We start from the raw sequence: 27,604 nt of genomic DNA on the forward strand, positions 1-27,604 counted from the left end.
AGACGTAGTTTTTTTCTGTCACATTATGAAGAAAAAAATTATTAACGCATCGTGACTGCAGTTTGATGGTTTGCCATAGCCAACGTGGTCATAATTATCACGAAAAATACGCCAACTTGGCGATGACCCCGAATCAGGTCTTGTTATCTTGTTTGGCCAGGGATCTCCAGACACTTCGCGATATGGCTGAGCAAAGCCCCAAATTCGGACATTGGCGGAGTCAATTTACATCGAAATTGGCCAGTTCGCGAACTGGCCGGTCCGCGAATCGGCGAATTTCGTGCTTTGATAGTAACATGCATAATATATCTCGGATTTCCGCTATTTCCCTTAAAGACTTCCCACTGTCAATCCGAATTTCGTAAGGTTGACTCGTAAGAATCGTCAAAGGTCAAATTATAGAATGATAATGATACGTGCATGTAATTTATATATGTCTATACGTATATTTCGGCTACGAATAATTTGTTCATCGTAACTTAACATGAAACAAATGATCATAATTTTCAAGTTTTGTTTTTCTTGCCCTTCTCTCTGATTGTATTCTACATTACCGTAATGTTTGAAAACACCAATTGAATCTACTTGGTCGATTTAAGAAAGATTGCATGATATTTATAATCGGGCACAGATGCTTTTCAAATATTTGATTTTTACATCTATGAATAAATAAAACGCAATGTAAGCGTCGAACACGTGTTCAATGGGTTACGAAATTATCATGTTGCAACGAAACGGAAGATTATTTTTCCCAGTATGACTACATGAACGTGTATATAATACGGTGTCAAGTCGCATTGTTTCAATATCTTTGATGACTCGAAACATTTCACTGTGAAACTATTATATACAGGAGCAGCTGAACGGAATAAAGTGCGTCATATAAATATAAAATATATATTGGAACTTAGTAAGTGAATAACTTAATTATTTTTTCATGGCCATATTTTTACATTTTTGAGCCTCTTTTCAACTGTAAAAAAGTGTCGTAAGGCCGGCATTACACTATAAAATTTTTGCAAAAAGCTCTTTGATAAAACTTGAAAAATGCAACCAGTGATGCAACAATAATAAGCTTTACATTCGAGCGAATGTAACCGATACGCTTATTGGTTGTTGTTTCAAGTTTTGTAAAAGATCTTTCATCAAACTTTTATAGTGTAATCCCGCCCTTATAACGGTAAAAGTTAAAAGTTTATCGTTAAAAGTTATTTAACGACAAAATCGATTTACTAATAACAAAATGAAATACTGAGGTCTTTTTTTCCAAAGTTTTTTTATTTATTGAATTCATATTTTATCTTGTCGTTCTTAATTTTTTGCTGTTTTTTAAATTTTTCCAGCCATTTTGTTGGACAATTAGACTGTTGTAGCCAACGCCACCTTTACCAGGCGCGGGGCCCAGTGCGAAAATAATAACGGGGTCTCCTCCCCGTTTTTCCCTTCTGTGTGAGAGGGGAATCGAAAATTTTCAGAAAATGAGTCATGAAAATTCAGAATAACTGCAAGAAATAATTCCAACACCGATGAAATTCCGGAAAAAATGAAAGAAATAATTACAGAATTGGTGAAAATTTTCAGAATAAAAGAAAAAATAATTCCAGAATTAATTAAAAAGTGAAATAAATGAAAGAAATACTTTTAGAATTGATGAAAATTCAGAATTCCGGAGTTGATGAAAGCTCAGAATAGCTGAATTGATGAAAATTCAAAATTTATGAAAAAAATTATTATTACCGCAGATGGTGGGGCCCGTTGCGACAGCACCTACCACCCCCCCCCCCCAAAGGCGGATCTGGTTGGGGCTTTAGAACTCGTATCTGTAACAAATAAATTCATAATAAATTCTCGGATCGGGCGTGTTTGACCCGTGGCCCGTTGGTTCAGCAGTTAAGATACAACTGTTTCCATCTACATTTTTTGAATTTTATTTTAGATGGTTCGATTTCTGGATTGAATTCTGCTGATAGAATAGAATGAAACCATTGCACGGAATACCACGTTTATATTGGAGAAAACCGGAAAAAAATGGAAATTTGACAAAAATATTGCACACACAAAAAAAAAAAATGAATTTTTTTAAATAGCTAATCAAAAAATGGGACACCTGAATTTATATGGAAATTGAAATAAACGTTCTTAAAATTATTTAAACCTGAAACACACATTAAGCTTCCTATGTTTATGCAGAATACTTTCGAACCTCCGTGTGAATGGCAAGGAGTGACATCATCTTCGGATAAGTCGCCATCTGGTGGCAGTGACAACAATTGTGAGCTCTGGCCTGAGTTGGATCTGACTGTCCATATACAGTCCAGTTCAGCGCACATGAACTGTAAGGAAAAGCGGTTCTTTGCCTTTGCAGTGTAGTATAGTCTACTTTACCGCACACCAATTCCAGTCTTATATCGCCATACGGCAATTTCCAACAAGTGAATTTGGGTGGAAAATGAAAGTGCCATCTATCGGTGGTCGCTCTAAACTCGGTAGGCAAAGAACTTGTTTCGGATGTGCTTCCCAGGATTCGAACCCTTCACGGTGGAAGACGAGTACCTTACCACGGCACCCGTTGGGCGCTAGTTATTAGTCCATCACGCTCACCCGGCAAGTGAGAGGACGTGAGTTCGATTCCCCACACGCGGTTGAATTTTTTTTTCCTGAGTTCACCTTCGCATCGGCCAGCTGTCGAAACCTTCGTATGAATAGCGGAGAGTGACATCACGCACACACACGCATTTTCGGATAAATTGCCATCTGGTTGCATTGTCAGTATTTGTGGCCTGAGTTAGGTCTGAATGTCCATGTACGAAAACCATTTTTTAATTTTTTTTATATTGCCAGAGTCATGAAACACGGTTTCAAACTGACTAGAATAAATTGTCTGCAAATTTTAGCCCGAAATAATGCCATCTCTTGAGGTTTCACACCTCAAGTGGATATTTACTATGGGGAGGGGGTCCCTATTTTTCAACATAGTGAAAACTATGCTCTAGTGGAAATATCATTAAAAATATTATTGAACCATTGATTTATTTCAAATTTATTACACATATTTTTGGTTGTATATGCAAACCTATGCCAGTGCGAAATTTTACTTATCACTAGCACTTAATTTTTCGCAAATTTTCAAAAAATTCCATTTTTAACCTTACGTGCATGATAAAATGGTGTGACATCAATGTAATTGAATAAAAATTGACTCAAAATAATGATAAGTTTATAAAATGACGAAGAAAATTGATATTTTATTGACTCAATACTAACTCAGTGAGTATCTTATTTAAAATTGAACTTTAAATTTTAAAATTTAAAAAAATATTACTATGACCCAAGTATTTATGGATGGACTCAAATCTTTCATGAACTGAACAGTTTCCTTTATTATGAATCAATATTTATTCAACTACATTGATGTTACTAAACTGCAACTGTAGAAGAGCATATTGTCTTGCCAGAACCTAATCCGGAGTCGCATGTACTATACCAGAGATCCTCAACCTCTTTCCAGTCACGAGCTCTGCCTGTACCCATCATCAAAAGAAGAGCACCCTTACAGAATGTTTGACACAGGAATGCATGAAAAATTAGGATGGTTTCAATTCTTGAATGCAATTTGTACAAGGTGTTTAATTGGAACGTTGATCAAGTGCTTGTGAGCACGAAATCAGACATAAGCATCGAACACTCTGGGTGCTTCAGAGAGCACCGTGGTGCTCACGACGAACGGGTTGAAGATACCCATCTTATATGAACAGAACCAGCTAGGTCTAGTGCAGATATACGAAGCATCATCGCCAACTTCATTGGGAAGACGACACGGGGGAAAGGGATTGCGCTTTCCAAATTAGTTGCTGTTGGGTGTGATGGAACAAATGTCAACAATGAGAACAAAAATGGCGCAGTTAGATATGTTGAAGTCTTTGTTGTAATAGATTGCATTGGTTTGCATGCTTATTACATACCAATGAACTGCCGCTTCGTCATCTTTTCAAGAAGATTGATGGAAAGACATCTGGGCCAAAACAGTTTTTCGGAAGAATAGGAAAATATCTAGAAACGTGCGAAACTCTTGCCGTGACAATTTTTGTCTCTATTCCAGTTGCTCTGCCCGAAATAAAAAACAATATATTAGGGAAAAACACCAACGTAAATATACCCAAAACGGAAGCCATTTGGGTACATTTCTTCCATTTTGGGTATATTTAAGTCATAGGCGGATAGATTTGAAAAGTCTGGGGGGGGGGGGGGGCAATATCCCCTTTTCAACCCCCCCCCCCGGTATCTCCACCCATGATTTAAGTTGGTGTTTTTCCCTAATATATTGTCTCACCAAAAGGTAATTAATTTCTAAGAATTTCATGTGCAGACCAAAAATACTTCGATATTTCTATATGGGAAATTCCTTCCATATTTAACAAACAGAAGCCATAGAAAGATTGATATAGATAACACACACAGTGTCAGAGAAGTTACCGTGTTAAACCAGTCTAAACATAAGACAATTTGTTAGTTTTTTATTGATTTTTAAAAACGGCTAAAACTAGAAAAAATTTGGGAGCCTTATTATACACGCTTACCACATCTACGTCAATTCTGATAACGCGTTGAAAAATGGTGAACTGAAAAAATCGGAGAAAAGTTTGAAAAGAACAGCATAAATTAACGTGGACAATGATTCTTTAATCATTTATGCTGTTCTTTCCGAACTTTTCTCCGACTTTGAATTCAAATATCTCAGCGAGACTATTGCACTTGAAAACGTGGAATTTTTTGTTGTGCTCAGAAGAGACAGAGAAACAACTTTCTAACTAGAAGTTAGAAGACAGAAGACCTTGTAAAAAATTTAGATTTTTATATTTTATGACGCACTGTATTTTCACTCTCAAAACTGGTACTAGGTGATTTCTGATCACACATTTCGAGCATTTTTTTAAATTGGAACCATACCTCTATGACGAATGATTAATGACATAAAGGCCGAGAATTAGAACTTACAGAACACCCTGTATATCTACTTAGGTTATCGCTATGGTTAACTTTTGGATACGGGTTGATATCGGCACACGAAATTGTCGATTAGATGAAAATGTTTTCTTCCTAGATGAAAAGTATCTTCAACTCTCGGACTGTTACGCAAATGAACAGAAATTCTTAATAGGAACAATGAGTAAACAATAATTATTTTTCGTCATAAATAGTTTATTTATAAATAGAAATAGAGAGAAAAACAAAAAGCAACTTTTCTCTTTAAACCCGTTGGTCCAATATCAGTTCGTTCAACTCCACTCAATGGTTAAATTCAAACAAAACTACACTTGAGGCTAAAATGCTATTTATTCAGCTTCATATCTTGCATTATTATTATTGCTATTTTTCTTTTTCTTCGACGAATAAGGAAAAGAAATATTTAGTTTCAACCCCATTTATTCGTGTAACCCGATCAGCACCAACACAATCAAGTATCAATGTCATCCTCGAACTTTCGCAATGAATATTTTTCGAAAGTGAATTTTAACCGATCAGTTTTCAACACGTACAGAACACTTTATACACGAGGTTTCTCTCCCATATTGCAATAGCTTCGTTTTTTGTGAATGGGGGAAAAAAAAGTTGCATGCACTTCAAACCGTGAACAGAATAGAATAAAACGCACGGTTTCTCTTCTTTTTTATCATCCATTGTTGAAAGGCTGCACAAACGAAGTTGATGATATATCTATAGGTATGTACAGTACACTAATTAATAATTCTCTGTAATATGGACTTATAATGCAAATTTGTGATACAGAATGATGACATTATAACATAAAGTATAAGTAAATTACGGTAATTAAATTATGATAAATACACAAAAATGTAAGAACCATGGAAAATGAATTATTGCAGAAAGTCGCATTTCCTTCGTATGGAATAAATGTAGTTTTTTGTGAGGGAGAGCCTGGGTTTTTTGGTAACAATCTAGTTTTCGTTTATCGAACCTGTTCAGAAACCACATTTTTCTATCACATTCAATAAGTACAGGGTCAAACTAAAATTGTTTTAGTCTGAAATAAGTAACACACAGGTTTCTCTTTTACTTCCTGGGATTGCCATACCATCATTTAAAGGTGATGTCATTATTATTTTGGATATGTATCTGTGTAAGTTCTGGAATTAATTTAAATATTTTGACAATACAATAATGAGATATACTTAGGGTGACCATATATTGTTACAAAATAACGTGACATTTTTTTTATGGTCACCCTTGATGTAGTGAAAATCTGCTAGAATAACTTAAACAGTACACTATTTAACCCTCTATGGTCTTGTGTATATTTTAATGTGCATGGTAAACACATGGTCCAAAAAAGTCCATCACACCAATTCTCAATTTATTTTTTTTGTGGTATTTTAGAAAGTACGTCCTTCAGTTTCTCATTTCAGCTCAAAATACGGTTATATAAGTATATTACTTATTTATCTAGAGAGTGTTTTGAGATTCCCTGTCGGTGTCATTTTTTGATAGCTGCTGAAGTTTTACGTGTTCAGAAATTTATAAAATCGTACCTAATCGAGGGAATTTTATCTGGTTATAAACGACAGTAAAATAAAGGAAAACTATTTTAATCTTATTATGGCATTTTGACCATTGCAGATTATTGAAAAATCCACTCTAATTAACTAAATTGCTGTGTTGATGTATTGTTTCAATTAAAAGTATGCTAAAACAGCACCATTTTACATGTGTTTTTTTAAATTTCAATACTTTTTTGTGGGGATGAACCATATTTTAACAAATATATACGTTTTCTAGGATTTATGATAAAGGGAAAAGCAGAAAAAAGTGAATTTTGAATCAAAGTAATCTTTGTATGTCTTTTATCTAGTAATCAAGTGGATTTTTTTCCTATCAGCACGATTAATTTATACATAGCCGAAATGAAATTACAGTTTCTCATTATCTGTATCATTATCGCCACCGTCAACGTATGCCGAAGTTCTCAAATAAATGATGATTTTTCGGTCGAAGACGATGCATCGCGTAAGTGAATTAATTTATTTGCGAAATTAAAATGGGAATATTAGATATTATGTAGTGTGGATTATGTTGATAATATAATGGATATAACTGTTATTTTATCATATAAAACTATTGTATCATGCTCCACTTTTAGGATTTGGTGAATAAAAAAAAATATTACTATATCTGATAATTGCTTTGTTGCAGCGTCTAGACGACTTTTAGGACCTATAGGCAACGTGTTGAAATCCAGAATTTTGAAACCTGGATCACGACTGTTCTGGTCACTGATCAGTGAGCAACACGCCCCTGTAACGACAAACAATTTTCTCTCCGAATATGATTACATAGTCAGTAAGTGAATAATATTTTTCAATAATATCGGGAAATTTACTGGGGAAAAACTTTTGACATACGACATATTATTTCATAAAATCAATAGTGAAAAAAAAATTGCGATACAAAATAGCGAAAACTTTTTATCAAAAAAATTAGAAAATACTATAAAATGTAAAAAGTAAATCACGTATTTTTACAGTTGGCTCTGGTCCCGGTGGTTCCACGGTTGCAGCACGTTTATCCGAAATTCCATGCGTTAAAGTTCTACTTCTGGAAGCTGGAAAAGTACCATCAGTGTTTACTGAAATACCCGGAGTGGCAAGGGTATTTTTTGGCTCAGAAATTGATTGGAAATACTTGACTGTACCTCAGAAGCATACAGCAGCTGGTTTACGAAACAAAGTTAGCAGGTTTTTACACACTATAAAAGTCTTATTTAAATAATTCCCTGCAAATTAATCTAGTTTTGCTTTCTTATTTTTCAAAATAGCAAGTTCCTTTCCCAGCCGGAAAAGCCGTAGGTGGCACAAGTATATGGAATGCTATGCTTTACGTTAGAGGAAACAAGAAGGATTTCGATGATTGGGCAGAAGGTGGAGCGACTGGCTGGAGCTACGAAGAAGTTTTGCCTTATTTCAAAAAATCGGAAGAAAATAAGAATCCCGAATTGGTGGAAGAAGGTAGAAATGAATTTTACTTGTGTTAAATTATTTTATTCACTTTTCACCCCTTTAATTTCAACTATGTAATATTTACCTGTCAGCCGAGAGGTTAGCACAATCTGTGTGAAATCAGATTTGAAATTGTAAACCCCGTTCTAAATTGCTTTCGCATGCAAAAAATGAGCATGATACGACAAAAAAAAAAAAAAAAAAATTGAATGAAATAGAATCCTTCAGAATTTGGTATCTGGTGACGATGTCAAATGATACGAAATGTAAAAAAACAAATATACAAATACAAAAGCCACAGCAAGCATATTGTCAAACGAAATGGCTGAAATAAAAAAAATGCTATTAAATATTGTTGAAATGACTGTTAATCTACACACATTTTGGCTTACGTCAGTTGACTGTAACAATGGCAGTGACTGCAATATTACGGTTATCTTTGACTGGTTGGGACTATTAGATCGAGACCGATTGTTTAGAGTCGATTCTAGATGGCTGAACAAAGACATCTAGAATCTGCAACCGAAGTACTATAACATAAATCTTCCCTAAATTGTGCATTAACCGCACTATTCAGCTACTATTTTCACATTCAATGTATCTGTTTTTAATCTCGAGTAGTAAGAAAACTTGATTCCCAATGAAAGATAGAATTATTAACATTGAAATCCGAATTTATTATTTTTTTACTCCATTTTATATGTTAAAAAAATCTATTATTGTTTCTCCATGATTGATGTATCTTCCTTCATTTTAAAATGTGTTTTCTCCTCATATTTCTGTAGATTTTCATGGTTTTGAAGGCCCCTTAACAGTGGAGACTACTCGTTATTCGCCCAATATTCAGAAGGCGCTAATACAATCTGCTGAAAAACTGAGCATAGAAATAAGTGATATTAACGGGAAAAATCAAACAGGTATTTGAGTCCTTGAGTGATTAAGGTTAAATGTTTGGCATCTCAGAGCAACTATATTGAAAATACTTCACTTGATGTTCATTAAATTAAAGAGATTTCATTCTCTTTTTCTCATATCCGTTTCAAACCTGAGCCAAAAACACTGTTAAAATTTTTTTTTGATTGATTTGTGTTTGTTGTATGTCAAAATGCCCTTTAAAAAGAAAAATTAATTAATTAATTAATCAATTAATTTTGGCCGATATCTTTACTAGAACAATTTGAGTCGAATCATCGAATGATACGAATCATCGTATAAAACTATTTAAAATATGTTATATATTATATATTAAAACTTATGAAAATGAACACACACATATATGTACTTCTGGAGCGAAGACTATATACAGTATTGCAGCTTTAATTAAAATTTTAATGTTGGAGAATTATAATTTTTCAAAAAACTTAGTACATTCAGCCTTTAAATTAGACAGTATAGAAAATCATTCTTTGATCGATTCAGCATAGGTTGATTTTAGTTTAGTTTTCACGAACTATGTAATCAGGGTCGAACCTAGGCAGGTGCGAAGGGTTCGATCGCACCGGGCCGCAAAATGTTAAGGTTGGTAAAAGTGTATTTTATTATATTGATTACGTATTACATTAAACTAGAACTGATTTAAAAAGCCAGATCTTGAAGTCCTACTGATCTATTGATGAGAAATATGTTAATTTATTAAGACACACACATAGGCCTATAAAAGTGAATCTGTGGCATAACATTATCTCTGAATGGGGCCTTAATTTTTGACAGAACCCCACAGGCTAAAATTTTTACCTGACTCCTTCTATTGATTTTCAAGAAAATTTATAGTTCTAAATATTGAAAAAATATGAGACCAATACCTAAGCCCTCCCCCCCCCAGAACCCTGTCAGCCTTTCAGATGTGTGTGTGGGGGGGGGGACGTGGTGTCAACAGCACCACGAGCCCTCGGAAAAGAGATTCTCTTAGCACGTCTTTCTATAAGACTTGAGGTCCCAGCCACCCCAATTCAAAATATTTTTTCATACAGTAAACATTATTTTGTTTTGCATTTCTCGTTAACATGAGGCTTTCTATCTATCTGAATCACCCAATGAGCCTATGCCCATGTGCTAATATGTCCCTGCGTTTTGTAGCCTCCTCGGAAAGGTTCTTTGACGGACCCAAATTCCGACTTTTAGTGCGCCCCATAAATTGATTTTCGTTGAATGTATACAGCAAAAATAAGTTAATTTCTGGGCGTAATCCCTATCGTATCTCTCGTGGGGAGACACCGCATGCATAGAGATAAAGTATTAGAGAGGGCCGCAAAAAACTGTTCTCGCACCAGGCACGACCCTGTATGTAATGTTACATAATATCTCAAACTAGTAAATAAAAAGAATAGAAAAAAATGGATAGACCATTATTTAGAACCAAATGTAATTAAAATTGATAGGTTGATAAGATATAACTGTCTAAGTTTTTAAGTAATCTCCTAACACTAATTACTCTAATTTCTACCTTTCTAGGCTTTTACATCCATCAAGCGACCATGAGAAATGGTCGGAGGTGTAGCGCAGCGAAAGCTTATTTAGTGCCTGCAGAAAGTCGATCGAATTTTGATATTGTTGCTGAGGCTTTTGTCACCAAAGTAATGCATACAAAAGAAATAGGCTAAATATGTTATTTAATTTTTACCAAAGATTATATATATAGTTTCATGATGGTGAACAAACTTAATTGTCCAGAAAAGTCAAGAATTTCTTTCCTTCTCGTCATTTAATGCACCCGGAATTCATTGTTTTCATCCTTTCCAGATTTTGATCCAGGATGACATTGCCACTGGAGTTGAATTTGAATTTAAAGGAAAAAAGCATCAGGTGAAGGCTAGGCAAGAAGTAATCTTATCTGCTGGAGCTGTCAACACCCCACAAATACTTATGCTGTCCGGAATAGGCCCCAGAGATCACCTCGAAAGCTTACAAGTGAGTACAGTAAGAGTCCGATACAACGAGTACGCCTTATAACGAGAATCTCGCTATGACGAGTGATTTGCTAGTGATTGTCGAATAACTAATGTGAAAGATTCAGTTATAGTGAATTGAAAATTAGGAACCATTCGATATAACGTCAAAATCCCCCTTCCCAAAAAAAACCCCACCAGTTTTTCCTTCTCTCTCTTCAAGAATTAAACATGATGACGCTTATCACATGGCACATGCTTGTCGTAAAAATTCACTCTGAAGTACTTTTAACAAAGAATGAACACAGGAAAGTCAAATTTTGTAACCCTTTCTTCCAATTTTTGGGCTTCCCTACTTGATTATGTGATGATCTTGTTCGACTTTTGTCTCTCTTCCAGTGAGTAAGAGACCACGAGACCAGGATTTGCAGTTAAAGTCGTTTCCGAATGACCGGAGAAATTGTGCTAAAAAACTGTCCTTATTAGCAGAAAAATTTAACGAGTTCATAAAGAAATGAAAGTGACCAGAGTGGTATATGATAATTGATAACTTTAATTGTTCGATTAGTCGACTGAATCGCTTTAACACGAAATTTTATGCAAAAATGTAGTGGGGGAATAAATTGCTGTGAGACCAAAAATCAATTCCATGTCTAGAGTTCATGACTTCTGTTCATTTGTTAATAGTAATATGAAATTATCTAAAAGACGATTTACAACGTTGTATATATAATAAAGATAAAGCAGCAATTTTCACCAATATTATAACCTGAAAGAGCAAAAAATTGAAATTCGCTTATAACGAGAAGTCTATTATAACTACAATTTTCCTCTTCATTGTAAACTCTCGTTATAATGGACGTTTACTGAAATTCCCATAGTTAGTGGAAGAGAATCACTCCACGATAACTAAATAAAAAACAAAGTGTAACCAATCGATATCATAAGTTTAAGTCGACTGTTCCATGTAATAATCTATGTAAAACTCTGGATTATATAATTATTGATTCAGCAATCAATTTGCATGAAATACGGCATGACCCCTAAAACTATAAATAATATTTAAAATAGCATGTAAATATATGATACATATAAAATAACATGTTCTGCCTTGTTCACTGACTAATCATTGCTGAATCAAAACCGCTGAAGCTGTAAATATGAAATTTGGTCAGTATTTTTATTTGGTAATGTGGAGACACACTAAGAAGGGATTTTTCAAAATTCACTAAGGGTCCCCCCTTAGGGGTTGAATAATTAAACTGACCCAACTCAGCTTAATTACACCGTCCGTTGTGGTGGACGCATTTCATTGAAACTTGGTATGTACGTTATTTGGACAATGAGATAATGATAATAATTGCGATAAAAAAGCACCACATTTTCACCTGGTGGTCAAAAATTGAACTATTTTTTTATTGAATCATTTTTTCCCCATGGTCCATACATACCAAGTTTCATCAAAATACCTATATCAGAATGGGCGCTATATATGTCTGAGTAGTATCAGTTTATTTATAACCAGCGTGTATAATGTAGAGACTCACTAATATCAAACTCACTAATTTCGAAATTCAACCCCTAAAGGGATCATAAGAGGGTTCAAAGGTTTATATGGTGAAACTCTGAAGAGCTGTAAATAGGAAATTTAGTCAGTAGTTTTATTTCATGGACTAACTAAAAAGGGATTTTTCAAAATTCAACACCTAAGGGGGAATTTTCAGATTACAAAATCCACGCGAGCGAACTGCTAGTCCATGATATTTCTTCAATATCATTTAAGAAGTATGTATTTAATACTATTATGTTTCTAGATACCCGTGATAAAAGATTTACCAGTTGGACAAAACTTACAAGATCATTGTGCGACAGTCATAGTATACGAGCTGTCAAAGATGATTCAACAATTTCAGTTTAAAATTATGAATCCTATAAATATCGGCAGATACTTAGTGAGCAAATCAGGTAAGCATGAATATTTAGATTTTTTTAGAAATATATAAATTAATAAATTAGAAATTTTAAATAACTTTAATTTCCTCCAAAAAACTAAAATTCCATCATCTGAAATATAAACTGGAGAGCCAAAAAAACTGGTCCAGGCATGCGGTCGGCAACGCCTATATAACACAACAAGTGTCTGGCATAGTTGTTAGATCGGTTACTGCTGCTATAATGGCAGGTTATCGAGATTTAAGTGAGTTTGAACGTGGTGTTATAGTCGGCGCACGAGAGATGGGACATAGCATCTCCGAGGTAGCGATGGAATTTGGATTTTCACGTACGACCATTTCACGAGTGTACCGTGAATATCGGGAATCCGGTAAAAAATTAAATCTACGACATCGCTGCGGCCGGAAAAAGATCATGCAAGAACGGGACTGACGAGAATCATTAAACGTGACAGACGTGCAACCCTTCCGCAAATTGCCGCACATTTCAATGCTGGGCCATCAACAAGTGTCAGCGCGCGAACCATTCAACGAAACATCATCGATATGGTCTTTCGGAGCCGAAGGCCCACTCGTGTACCCTTGATGACTGCACGACACAAAGCTTTACGCCTCGCTTGGGCCCGACAACACCGACATTGGACTGTTGAGGACTGGAAACACGTTGCCTGGTCTGACGAGTCTCGGTTCCAATTGCTTCGAACTGATGGACGTGTACGGGTATGGAGACAATCTCATGAATCCATGGACCCTACATGTCAACAGGGGACTGTTCAAGCTGGTGGAGGCTCTGTGATGGTATGGGGCGTGTGCAGTTGGCGTGATATGGGACCCCTTATACGTCTAGATACGACTCTGACAGGTGACAGGTACGTAAGCATCCTGTCTGATCACCTGCACCCATTCATGTCCATTGTGCATTCCGACGGACTTGGACAATGTCAGCAGGACAATGAGACACCCCACACGTCCAGAATTGCTACAAAGTGGCTCCAGGAACACTCTTCTGACTTTAGACACTTCCGCTGGCCACCAAAATCCCCAGACATGAACATTATTAAACATATCTGGGATGCCTTGCAACGTGCTGTTTGGAAGAGATCTCCACCCCCTCTTACTCCTACGAATTTATGGACAGCCCTGCAGGATTCATGGTGTAAATTACCTCCAGCACTACTTCAGACATTAGTCAAGTCCATGCCACGTCGTGTTGCGGCACTTCTGCGGGCTCGCGGGGGCCCTACACGATATTAGGCAGGTGTATCCGTTTTTTTGGCTCTTCAGTGTAATTTTATTTTTCAGAATATGTATTGAAAAAAATGTTTGTGAGTTTTTTTGCTAAAAAGTTTAAACATGGTGAAAGGTGGCAGGAGATAATCGAGAAATCCAAATTAATTTATTAAGTTGTTTTCATTATGAATTTGGCTCACACGTTGTTTTTCCTATACTCTCTCTGTGTCATTAATGAGATTTCAAACTATTGAATGAACTGTTATATATATATATATATTACGGTAAATGTGATAAATTCTGTTATTATACATCGAAGGTCCCCAACCTTTAGAAGAGTGCGGGCCACTTCAATGGTCTGAAAACGAGGCGCGGGCCACTTGAGTGATGTGGAACTGCACCGCAGGTCAATTAAGTGATTAGTAAATGTGCCACGGGCCACTTAAGTCATCTGGAAATGTTCCGCGGGCCACTTAAGTAATCTGGAAATGTTCTGCGGGCCACTTGAGTAATGTGGAACTGTCCGACGGGTCACGGTAATCTGTAACAACAAGTGATTTATAAATGTGCCGCTTATTTCATGTTTACAAAATTTGGTTTGAATGATTCGTTTGAAAATTTATCCCGCGTATATATAATAACCGATATATGTAATTATGCGTATATATACAATAACCGATATATGTAATTATGCGTATATATACAATAACCGATTTATCACATTTGCCATAACATATAAACGCTTATAGGTCCTCTAGCATCAGCCGAAGGAATTAACGCAATTGCTTTCCTGAAAAATGATCAAAACGGCACAGCAGAAGAAGAACGGGATAGTGATTATCCTGACCATGAGATTTATTTTATTGAAGGAGTTCCTTTCATCGCACGAGAACAAACGAACGTCTTACCTTCGGTAATTGTGATTTTTATCATAGAATTCATTCAGATTTGATTCATTGTTTATTTGTAGTTGAATGCAATGATTATGGCACCTATATCATTTTTAAATTTATAGATTATACACTATATTTTTTGTTTATGTTTTATGAGTTAAAGTCCTCATAAACCGTTTATCTTGTAAACCGTTTTGGTCGTAGAAACACTTTTAGGAAACATACACCAATTAGAAAAAATATTCAAGCAATGTGTATAGTTCTATTCTCTTAAATCCGGACACGTCTAATCCGGATACTTCGGCCTAAAATTTTTTCCCCTCTCAATCGAGTTCTTGGATGTTTTCTCTTCACCCAAATTTAGTTCCGGCTTTTTCTATTAACATTGGGATATTTTCTATTTTTTTTTAAACCACATTTTCTGGAAAAATGGACACTTCTGGGAAATGGAAATAAATCGTAGCAGTGTTATTGGTCAGAAGAAAATCAGTTTTAATCAGAACACTTTTTTTTATTCATTTAAGGGCACGCAAATTTTCTAAAAACACATTTTCGAATTTTTCAACTTTCAAATAATATAAAATTTTCTGCGCTTAACTGTGTTCAAGTTTTTGCTCTACCTGTGTGCAGTAGAAGTATTTTTAAAATATATATTTCAATATAAACTGCTGGCAGGCATTATATATAGCATTATATATATGCTAATGTTTACAATTACAAATACAACGCCACAACAGGCAAACTGCCTAACGAGGTGGCTGACTTAAGAACATCATGGATCCCCGAGCCATTTTTTGGAGGCCCTATCTACTACTGCTATACCACACATGCACCCCACGGAACCCCCAACGAATCGGTACATGCGGGAATGTGCGTGTACGTGTAGTGAAACCTGACGTGACGTTTTTTTTGTTTCTCTGTAATGCTTGTTATGTGTAGTGCTGCCATCTGCCACCAGCTTTTTTCAAACAATGAGTGAAGTGCTATGATTGAATGATTTATCGTTGTAGGACTGTTGCTCTCTGTGGCGAGACTTTTTAACGGGGAGATCGGCTCGCATTTGCGCCTTGAAGCTGGGAACCACAGAAAACCAACTTCAGCCGACCACCACTGTGGGGTTCGAACCCGGATCCTCGCATCGCGAGTCCGTCACTATAACCACTCGACCACCACCGCTGTTTTCTCAAAATTGAGTTTTTTTTTCAGATAAGGAACTTTTTGAGACACACACACGTCTGTGTTGCAGATATCTGTTACTATTATATACAACATTAAATGCGGATAATACCATTTAATGCTTTTTTCCTTTCCTCTGTTTTTCGAGTTTCGATTATGTCAGCGAATATTCCACTTAGGAATGCAGAGCTTTTTTGTTGGCATCAGGAGAGATAGGGCAACAACTTTTTAATTAGGTTTTTTAATTTTTTTGTTTTTGTTTTAATAACTATTCAACCCCTTGCAACATGAATGACATATCTGAGTACTATATACGCTATTTGGATACTTCTTCTAATTGGAAGTATGCCTCTAGGATCACCGGTGTGCCAGTAAAATGCTAAATGCTCTGCTATCTATGCACCTTGTATATTGCTTTATCAATTTTTTTCAAAGGGAAATATGAATCAAAGTGCTCAAAGAAGTATATTACTGCTTTAAATCTGAAAACTTGGGAAGTAAACAAGTTTCTCCAACATTTTGATGATACGGACCCCCCCCCCCCCCCGTATTGATGCAAATTTAGACAACGCACTCCCTTCCCCATAAAATACAAATTTCAGTGTTTTTTATAATAAAAATATCATAAAACATTTTAATTATAAATTATGATTTAACATCACTAAATGTGTTATTCATGCAGTGGTAGTAAAAGAAACTGATCCCGCGGACCCCTTATAAGGTGCTCACGGTCGGCCTGAGGGTCCGCGGACCACAGGGTGGAAAACACTGACTGAAATGATTTGGAAATGCGCCGTGGGAGACTTAAGTGCGCTGGAACTGAGCCGGTTAGTTAATTCTTATAATATTAGGTTTGAGGTCGTGGACCACATCAGATGATTTCGAAGGCCCTATTTGGCCCGCGGGACATGGGTTGAGGATGTGTGTTTTAAATAGTGTATGAGAACTTTGATTTTGCTCCCTATTTAAAGTGCCTGTGTGATCTGATTTAAAACAATTTTTGCATAGCTTTATAAAGCGGTGTTCAAGCCATACGAAAATTCTCCAATGCTCTGGTGTGTTTCTCAAATCTTGCATCCGAAAAGCAGAGGTACTATAACTCTCCAGTCAACGGATCCTCACGAACATCCGATTATTGATCCCAACTACTTAGCCGATCCTCAAGATGTCAGGGATATCGTTGACGGTGAGATATTTCTCTTATTCCTCCCTGTGATTCAATAATAGTCCGAATTTAAAACAATTTTCTACGTGTAATAAAAATAAAAATTCATAACTATTCGATTGATTAAACTTTTATCCTAGAAAAATTGGGGTAGGCTTTGTCGTAGACACGGCCGCGAGTTTTGACGTGAATATGTTCTTTGGGACCACCTTCGCGTGGTAGGTACTTACATAATGAAATTGGTATCATCGGATTTGTCCTTAGAATAGCTAACAGACGATACCAATGCTGTCTGTTTGCGTTGCGAACTTCTCGAGATATAGTGTAAAACAATTTCGTTACGAATGCGGGCCGCGTGTCTGGTGCCCAGACCAGACGACGTATTTAGAGGTGTTAAAACCAGAGTAGAGTATATCATTGTATTCGTTTTAAAAAATGCCTATCAGATGACACCATTATCTTCTGTTTGCGTTGCGAACCTCTCGAGATGTAGCGTAAAACAATTTCGTTACCAAAGTGGGCAGTGAGTCTGGTGCCCAGACCAGAAGAGGTATTAGGACCAGAGTAGTATAATTGGATTTGTCTAAACGAGATCTCTCTCTCTCTCTCTCTTTGCAGACATAGAAAACACTGATATATTGCAAATACTTCCTTAAATATGAACGTTGAAATTATTTCATTATGCAACTTTTTCGAATGCACCTAGTATCGCCAGATGATTTAAAAAACGTATGCTCGTGAAAATACGCTTTTTTGGCCCGAATAATTACTGAAAATTCTTGTTTTATCGAATCATATGTTATTTCTTCTTGTAATTAAAGTATTTAATTTTACATCAGAGAAACCACTTGTTATTTCATACAGGAGTAAAAAACTGTAACAGGCTAGCTTCTACGGAACCGATGCAGCAAATTGGGACAAAACCCGTCACTAGTGTAATACCAGGCTGTGAAAAATTCGTAGGAGATGAAGATGCATATCTTACTTGCTACGTAAAAACTTTCATAATCACGTTATCACACCAATCTGGTACAGCTAAAATGGGCAGCCCCGATGACCCCACGGCTGTTGTGGATCCTGAATTGAGGTAAGTAATACTTATTGTTATTTCTTATACAGAAAAGCATGAATTAGCATAGCCCTTCCGCCAAAATACGGTTATTATATAGCTAATATACGGAAAATTCGTGCAAAATAAACATTTTCAATCAAATGAGAGTTAAATTTCCATACTTCACATTATATACTATTCACTATACAGGGTATCCCACGAAAAAATACTCAGCACATAAACTGTGCTGACTCAACAATCGAAGGAGGTTATGCCTAAAAAATTTCAAAACATGGTCTGAAGAATGATTATATCGGTCTAAAGCAGGGATGTCAAACTCGTGGCCCCCGAAGGAACTATTGGTGGCTCGCGACGTCCCAACACGATCCAACAAATATTGTTTGTTTCTTTATTAATTAAAGAAAATTCAAATAATATTTTTAAAATAAAAAGTATGAAGCATTTACGTCAAAAAAAAGCAGCAGCATTCTCAATTTGCATCTCATTTTGCATCAAAAAAATAAATTTTTGATCATCTGACGGGTGGGGGGGGGGGCCAGAGCCTCCCTATGCCTCCCCTTCACGTACGTCTCTGATCTGAATATGCGTTAGGATGTAGTGATCACACTTTCGGTGATCAAGTGGCACCAAATACCGATATTATTAGACGTCCTCGAAAGAACTAAAATATGTCACGAGAATTTAAAAATATATTGAAGGATATTTTTCGATAAAAAATATCGTTGTGTAGTAGTTACAAAACCTCAAAAAATATCGTTATAGAGAGGTTTATAGTAATGAAAAATACCGTGTTGGATGTGGAGGGGAAGGAGTTCAACATTGGACTATAGGCGACTCCACACACAAACAAGATTTGAAAAAATATCGTTGTAGAGGGCCTCATATCAAGATCAAGTATCGTTTTAGCGAGATTTCACAGTAATTAATATCTTGACATGATGGTTTTTTTAACAGATATCTGTTCATTTTAGGGTACTTGGAATCAAAGGTCTTAGAGTAGTAGATGCCTCAATCATGCCTTCTGTCACAAATGGAAACACTGCTGCACCTACTTATATGATTGGCGAGAAAGCTGCTGACATGATAAAGGAAACGATCCAGTGTGTCAGCGAACAATCATAACTTAATCTGTAAAAATATTGAACGAATACATATAAATTGCCAAAATCATTAAAAGTGTACAGTCAGGCATGTGCTCTGTGTTTGTGTGCTGCAATGCGTTGTGTGATTCAAAACATTGCGAATAATAACGAAAATCATATCTGTTTTAGAAACTCGTTAAGCAAATGTGTCAGACTTTTATAATTGGGATCATGCATTGTAACAAATTGACCCTCAAATGCGTAGCTTTGCATATATGCAAAGGGTTCTTTAGACGTTCATTACTACAACCAGTTTGAAGACAAAAATTCAGAATCGACTTTGCACATAAGCTTAGATCATATTCTTTTTCCATTTTATATTTTGAATTGCCTGTTAGATGTCCCAATTAAAGAAAACAACTCTTTGTCGCAGAGCATGTGTGGCTGCGATTCCGCTAATTTGTTAAAAAATATTTTGTTTGCATAATTTTTTTTACCTTGAAGTTTGCAACCCGACCTTTTCTTCTTGCTATAGTTTGAATCACAGAGAAGATAGTTATATATATATATATATAATATACACTGAAGAGCCAAAAGAACTGGTAAACCTGCCTAATATCGTGTAGGGCCCCGCGAGCCCACAGAAGTGCCGCAACACGACGTGGCATGGACTCGACTAATGTCTGAAGTAGTGCTGGAGGTAATTTACACCATGAATCCTGCAGGGCTGTCCATAAATCCGTAGGAGTAAGAGGGGGTGGAGATCTCTTCCGAACAGCACGTTGCAAGGCATCCCAGATATGTTCAATAATGTTCATGTCTGGGGATTTTGGTGGCCAGCGGAAGTGTCTAAAGTCCGAAGAGTGTTCCTGGAGCCACTTTGTAGCAATTCTGTACGTGTGGGGTGTCTCATTGTCCTGCTGACATTGTCCAAGTCCGTCGGAATGCACAATGGACATGAATGGGTGCAGGTGATCAGACAGGATGCTTACGTACCTGTCACCTGTCAGAGTCGTATCTAGACGTATAAGGGGTCCCATATCACGCCAACTGCACACGCCCCATACCATCACAGAGCCTCCACCAGCTTGAACAGTCCCCTGTTGACATGTAGGGTCCATGGATTCATGAGATTGTCTCCATACCCGTACACGTCCATCAGCTCGAAGCATGGAACCGAGACTCGTCAGACCAGGCAACGTGTTTCCAGTCCTCAACAGTCCAATGTCGGTGTTGTCGGGCCCAAGCGAGGCGTAAAGCTTTGTGTCGTGCAGTCATCAAGGGTACACGAGTGGGCCTTCGGCTCCGAAAGCCCATATCGATGATGTTTCGTTGAATGGTTCGCGCGCTGACACTTGTTGATGGCCCAGCATTGAAATGTGCGGCAATTTGCGGAAGGGTTGCACGTCTGTCACGTTTAATGATTCTCGTCAGTCGTCGTTGGTCCCGTTCTTGCATGATCTTTTTCCGGCCGCAGCGATGTCGTAGATTTAATTTTTTACCGGATTTCCGATATTCACGGTACACTCGTGAAATGGTCGTACGTGAAAATCCAAATTCCATCGCTACCTCGGAGATGCTATGTCCCATCTCTCGTGCGCCGACTATAACACCACGTTCAAACTCACTTAAATCTCGATAACCTGCCATTGTAGCAGCAGTAACCGATCTAACAACTATGCCAGACACTTGTTGTGTTATATAGGCGTTGCCGACCGCAGCGCCATACTCTGATTGGTTCCATATCTCTTTATTTGCATACGCATGCCTTCACCAGTTTTTTTGGCTCTGCAGTTTATATGAATGTAATAATTACTTCAATACATTTATTTTATGGGCGATTTTTGAGGCTCTATACGACCTTAAAGAGGCCGTATAGATTTTTGCAATGATTTTTCAGGCTTTCTATACGTGTCATCATCTATGAAAAACATTATCAGCTTAAAAAAAAATTGAACATTCAAAGGTTAACACAATACAGTAAAACCTCTTTTTTGCGGACACCGGTAGGGCAAAAAAATTCGTCCGTAAAAGAGAGGGGTGACCGTTAATCAAGAGTTTGAAAAGCATAGGTTTATTATACAAGGGGAAATTATTATTTGGCCGTAAAAAAGGGGGTGACTGCAACTGAGGGGTGGGTGTCCGTTAAGACAGGGCTTCTAGTCTATTTTATTTCGGGGAATTTTTTAGAAATACTTTCAATAACAAAATTTCCAATAGTTCACAAACACGGGAAAACCCATATCGAATCCTCTTACAAATTTTCAATTATAATTTAACATTTGAGAAATAATAAAATTTTGAATTCATGTGAAAAAAAATGAAATTTTTGAATTTTTAAAAAAATAGAAGTGAATCATTACACAAGTTCAACTATAGTAGATTCTGATACCGAAAGATGACCACGTGACATGACTATGGCGTCACAGTCACAAGGCAGTTCAGTGTTCGTATGGAGTGTATTCAATATCAATAAATATTTTTAAAGTTTTAAATACGTCGAAAATCTTTATAGGAAATGCGAATCTTATCTAGTGCATAACTTAATCTCAAGCGGAAAATAAAGGAATAATGTACAAAATGTCTACGTCTCCATGAACATTTTTCCCTTATTTGTATTTCAAGATTAGATATCTTAAATTGGGTAGCCTAAAAATTCATTTTGCTTCATTGCCTTCAAAAATTCATTTTGCTTCATTGCCTTCAAAAATTCAAAAATTCATTGCCTTACTGAGCCATGAACACAAGGCTACTGGTCTCCGCCAGGAATCGAACCCAGTCTTGTTGCAAACAGGGCAAACGCGCTATCCGTGTAAACCGCCGGAGATACGACCAATCCTTCATTATTTACGCACTGTAGCGTGACGCGCTGAAGTAGAGTCTCAGTTGCCCCCCCCCCCCTCTTTACGGAGACCAGTAGACTTTTCTTTCCGAATTCACCTCGGCATAATATCCAGAAAAATGTCTTTCTTTTATGTCATTTCATTCTGTGGCTCGTGTTCCGTTTTCATTTGATCCACCCATACACAAAAGCTTATGAAAATAATACGTATACCTTTAAGAAATACTGTATATTCAACGAACGAAGCAAAAACGTGCGTTTATAATGTGCCTTATTTAAATATGTCTCATTTATTTAAGGCAATTATAATTGTCAATCAATAACACTAATCTTCTCTATTCACTAATTCCGTATTAATTATAGTTATACTTTCACTTGCATCAATTCTTTCAGTCACCAACACATACGCTTTTTCAACTAATATAGACAGGGAGAGATAGAAACTAAATTGAAAGGTTTCACTAGTTCCCGCAGTTAATTAATTCGACCGCATATACAAATGGTCTCTGGTGGTTAGAGAAAAGAATTCACTATTAACGACTCTATTAGAGCAAAGCGAGAAAAAAATACCGATAGCGAATTCATTTCGCCGGATATTTTTAGTGATATTTGGCGTATGAATGGGCGCGCTGGGATCATCCGAGAGGCGGCGCTAATCGCACGCCTCTGCTGGACATGGAGGTCAGCTGTCAGAAGTGGACACATCGCATACCGCACACATACACATGTACGCATCATCATGAACGAAGAGCAAACTTTTGCCGATGATCCCGAGAATGCTAGCCGTCCATCCACGCAGGAGGTACGTCATTCCCATTCTATCAATGGTCTATTTTGTATACAAAAATGAAAAACTAGAGTTTTTACCTGAAATAATAATTTTACAACAGAAAATTTCTAAGCCTTGAAACTATCCATAAATATTTAGGTAAATTTGATATCAGCTATTTTTTCTGGTGATAATATTATGAATTCTAAAATACTATAAATTAATTTCAAATTTATGTTTTGAGATTTATTTATTAACATTAAATCGAATAATAAACAAAAAGCTAAAATATATAATTATTATGTTAAAATATTTTTGATACTATATAAAGGTGAGTTTTTTTGACGGCAATATTAAAAAAATACACATATAATGAGTAATTTTTTAAAATAATTTTTTTAGAATTGGTGATCGTTTGTCATTTAGTATGCGTAAGTATCGATAATATTGATTTTATATATATAAATTTTGTTTTTTTTGTTGAAACTTTTTGTAATCAAAATTTCGGATAAGGTGATTTCTCCATCTATGGACAAGTAAGTGTTATCTTTGATATGCATAGAAATCGAAACTAATATCGAACATAATTTTAGATATTATTTGAAGATAATGATTCGAAAATTGGTATACATAACGACATAATAAATGTATTTACAACTCCTGATACATATTGACGTAGTGACTATTGTCTGCAGGGTTGGTTCTGTACAGTGTGTTCGAAAAATGAGAACCTGTTAAGTTTCTTGAAAAATATTTTTAACTCTTAAATTATAGTTTTATCGAAATATTTAGCCGAGACTATTTTCATTATTCATGCTGTTTGTTAGCTTTACCGAATAAGCTAAGCTTTATCACAAATTGTTCAAAAGTTGATTGGTTTTTTTTTCCTCATAACTTATGTGAACTTTGTTACATATTAGTGCTGTATTAGTTTAAAGTGGTTTTTAACGTATTGCGTTCCACACATGACATCATCATCATCGTGCCCCCCAGTAATAATGACCGTACCCCCCTCCCCCAGACTTCCAAGTCTATCTCCACCTGTGGTTCCACAGACCCCTTGTTTCAATTAAATAGAGGCCACGGATGCCTTGTACCAATAAATTAAGGCCATGGATCTCTTTACAGAATAAAACTCAGTAAATACTACAAAAATAGTGTGTAAATTACCATCTCATTCAAGAGATCACGTACTCATGAAGGCTCCCAAGAGAGAGAGAGAGAGAGAGAGAGAGATCCCGGGTTATAGATCCCTCATTTAAAGCAATACACAGGGTGTCCACTCTTATCATTGCCCGATAGCTGAGTCCTAAACTACGCAATAGCTTTACAGAATAGCTTAGTTGAAGCATCTTTTTTCAATAAGAAATTGGGGGGATGCATACACATAAAATTATTTCGTAGACAAAGAAGTTTGGCCAACTTGATTAATCAGAAGCACCCTAACAACTTCCAATATTATGACATGCAATGAATTCTCAACAAAAATTATATTGATTATCAGACACAGTCCCTTAAAGCTTGAATGGAATGATGAGTGTTTTTATAAGGGATATGAGTAAAATTCCCAAAATTTAAATATGGTTAGTTTGTATTTCTTTTCGTAAGAGAATGATTTTTTATTCAATTTTTTTGGTTCAACATGGCAGTACATGGACATTTTTTACTGGATATGACTTATATGACCCAGGGACCATATAGAAAGCTAAGTTTAATATTTTATCAAAAATATTTTTTTCGACTTGAAAAGCGGCTATGATTGTGAGGGACATTATTTTTAACGTTGTTAGCAATGAGAAGTTATCTCTAAAAGTTGGTTCCACACCTGCAGCGCTACGCCACTCCGAGCCGCTCGAAAACCGGTTTTTGAGAGGTGGCTTGAGTAATTTTGTCGTCAAAAACCGGTTTTTGTGCAGTGTGGCATCATGTATCGCAGCAGGACTGGGCCCGGCTTTTAGAGTAACAGTTTAGGAATCAGCTATTGGACAATGATGTATGACTACCCTACATATATTAAGTAAAATTTTTTCCATAGTTTCATTTCTCACAATTTTCTCCAAGTGCTTACCAGTCTGCTAGTTTACATACTTTACAAAAATTAAAGCGACAGATTTGATAATAATGAGGCCTTCTTGTGCATCTGTGCGTGCCTCCTTGGACGTACCCGGGTGAACCCATGCTTTAAGACGGCACTGGCTACAAACTGACTCGACCAACAATGATTTCCTTATGTCAAATCACTTTGACTTTGCATGAAATACTTTATCCTTAAACCTTTTATCCTCCTCCTTCTAACCAGATCATGGCCCGCAGCTCTGCCTCAATGAACAGGTATAAGCAGGTGGTTGATAACCCTTTATCTACTACTTTATGAAAAAATGAAATAATTATCATGTAAATTTTTTGGTAGGTTATTTCAGTTCTAATTAAGGCCTAAAAATTATTTGATTATTAATTTAAATTATTCACAATGATTTAATTAACCTGTTGCTTGAAAGTTTCGTCTGAGCAGTACACGCTTATAATAAAAATAAAAAATACCAATTCAAATATGTTGACTAGTACACAACAATGAATATTTACTTATTTCACCACAAAGGAATCCATAATTTGTTTTATACAGGGTGATTATAAATAAACTGACACTACTCAGACGTATATAGCGCCCAATCTGATGGAGGTATTTTGATGAAACTTGGTATATAGGGCATATGGACCATGGGAGAAAAGAAGGATTCAATAAAAAATGGTAGTTCAATGTTTGACCACCAGGTGAAAAAGTGGTGCTTTTATCACACAGTTATCTTTTCCCATGATTCAAATAACGTATATACCAAGTTTCAATGAAATGCTTCTTCCACAACGGGTGCTACATAGGTCAGAAAGTCAGTATAATTCAACTGACACTACTCAGCTTAATTATTGACACTATTCCGACCTACGTAGCACCCGTTGTGGCGGACGTATTTCATTGAAAATTGATATATTCGTCATTTGGACCATGGAGAAAAGATAAATGCTATAGAAAGCTCCATTTTCCATCTGGTGGTCAAAAATTGAACTATTTTTATTAAATCTTTCTTTTCCCCATGGTCCATACATCCTATACACACCGAATTTCATCAAAATACCTCTATCAGAAAGGGCGCTACATACGTCTGAGTACTGACAGTGTATTTATAATCACCCTGTACATTTGTTAGGGATCATTCTGTAAGAGCAGGGCACAGCGTTTTTACCGGAGCAAAACATCTGAATTTCATTAATTAACATTTTTAAAAAACTAGTTGTCCCGCATTTGTGCTGTCATCTGATAATCGTAAAGTGGTTATACAGCTTTTATACTTGAAAATACCAACAGCGGATGTTAAGGATGTTGCGGGGGTTAAAAATTTGGTGGTACTTTAAAGTACCGTCAGTAGATAAAGGTTTAAATGTGCCTGTGTTATATTTGAATAAAATTCTTGCAATATTAACATAGTATTTATTCAAATTGGTAACTATGTTAAGATTAGAATTATAATTCATGAAAGTTCTGAATATTAATTATTTTCGGCGGGAAAATGAAGAACATTTATGTCATTAGACAAAAAAAGAAGCAAAGGGTTATGGTCTGGAATCGGCTCAGTGGGCAAGTGCAACACTTCCGAAACATTGGTGACGCATGTGGGTCAACGAAATTCTTTGGCTTCTAGTGGTATAGATTTACTGTGGGTAGAATGTCACACACGGTTGACTCTTAACGGAAGGACGAAGTCGAATATGGAAACGTGACTTCTAGCTCAGACGTGACTTGTGATCAACAAAATAATCGAGTTCAACGTTCGTTAACCATGACAGTTCATTACGGACGATGCAAGGGCGTATTTTGTTGAGATACTCATATCTTATAACTTTCTTACCCTATTTTATAGATTCCAATGACAATGTCTATTTTGAGAGAATAAAAATACGAGAAAAATATAAAAAAATTTAAATGATTAAACTTTTTGTCAATAATTTTAAATAATTGACTAGTATTAATATCTTCACTTTAGCGTTATTCCGAATTTGTTGCATCAAATAATGTATACAGGTATCCCTCGCTTCACACGGTCACACTTAATGCGATTTTGCTGTAACGCCATTTTGAAAAGTTAATTTCAGAAAAAATTAATCTGCGAAATTAAGCCTCGATTTTTTTATGTTAATTCTGAAAAAGGGCTTGCAAATTGAAGATATGATGTAGTTAAAATGAAAAAATCCATTGAATTTCATGATTTAGATGAGACGAATGTGTGGAGTAAACCCTCAAATTCCTCACCCCCCCCCCCCCAATTCAACAAATCTCACTAATCAACACCTTTTGATAACATTTACGATGCTATCAGAATTTTAAATAAAAAGACCCTAATAAAACTAGAATTTTCGAATTTGCGACAGATATTCAGAATTCTCTGGCAATTCTCTTGGTGCTGAAATTTTCATGAAGAGATGAAGAGTGCGCTGCTTGTGTGTCACCTGAATCTAAAAACTGCTTCATTAAA

The 27,604-nt window shown here is 36.1% G+C and overlaps 2 protein-coding genes across 5 annotated transcripts in view; both read left to right on the forward strand.

Moving 5' to 3' along the window:
- Positions 1–769: 769 nt before the first annotated feature.
- Positions 770–19,576, forward strand: LOC149065718 (glucose dehydrogenase [FAD, quinone]-like). Of its 4 annotated transcripts, none has more exons than XM_089253713.1 (13): positions 770–910; positions 6,896–7,023; positions 7,210–7,356; positions 7,541–7,743; positions 7,832–8,021; positions 8,798–8,929; positions 10,464–10,585; positions 10,752–10,919; positions 12,712–12,862; positions 14,829–14,992; positions 17,157–17,334; positions 18,178–18,400; positions 19,357–19,576. In XM_089253713.1, exons 2-13 carry the CDS (start codon positions 6,921–6,923, stop codon positions 19,505–19,507), a joined length of 1,932 nt encoding a protein of 643 aa, XP_089109839.1. In that variant the 5' UTR covers positions 770–910; positions 6,896–6,920; the 3' UTR covers positions 19,508–19,576. The 4 variants fall into 4 exon arrangements, with proteins under 4 accessions (XP_089109839.1, XP_089109838.1, XP_089109836.1 ...); XM_089253712.1 differs by having other exon boundaries at positions 819–910; positions 6,869–7,023; XM_089253710.1 differs by lacking the exon at positions 770–910 and adding an exon at positions 5,529–5,721 and having other exon boundaries at positions 6,869–7,023.
- A 3,429-nt stretch (positions 19,577–23,005) lies between these two features.
- Positions 23,006–27,604, forward strand: part of LOC149065719 (uncharacterized) — a 51,108-nt gene continuing 46,509 nt past the window's right edge. The window contains exon 1 of the mRNA XM_089253623.1: positions 23,006–23,111. Within this exon, the coding sequence (XP_089109749.1) occupies positions 23,049–23,111 (63 nt within the window). The 5' untranslated portion in view covers positions 23,006–23,048. The remainder of the gene's footprint in view (positions 23,112–27,604) is intronic.

Source organism: Pholcus phalangioides, unplaced genomic scaffold (assembly GCF_987345545.1).
Source record: "Pholcus phalangioides strain wild (caught in Gottingen) unplaced genomic scaffold, Ppha-v1.0 ptg000039l_1, whole genome shotgun sequence".
Taxonomy (NCBI): Eukaryota; Metazoa; Arthropoda; class Arachnida; order Araneae; family Pholcidae; genus Pholcus; species Pholcus phalangioides.

Excerpts from the sequence above, each read along its gene's own strand:
- LOC149065718 (XM_089253713.1), top strand. The coding sequence starts at position 6,921 with ATGAAATTACAGTTTCTCATTATCTGTATCATTATCGCCACCGTCAAC. Across the intron at positions 7,357-7,540 it reads CGAATATGATTACATAGTCA|TTGGCTCTGGTCCCGGTGGT; the intron begins GTAAGTGAATAA and ends GTATTTTTACAG. Across the intron at positions 17,335-18,177 it reads TGTCAGGGATATCGTTGACG|GAGTAAAAAACTGTAACAGG; the intron begins GTGAGATATTTC and ends TATTTCATACAG.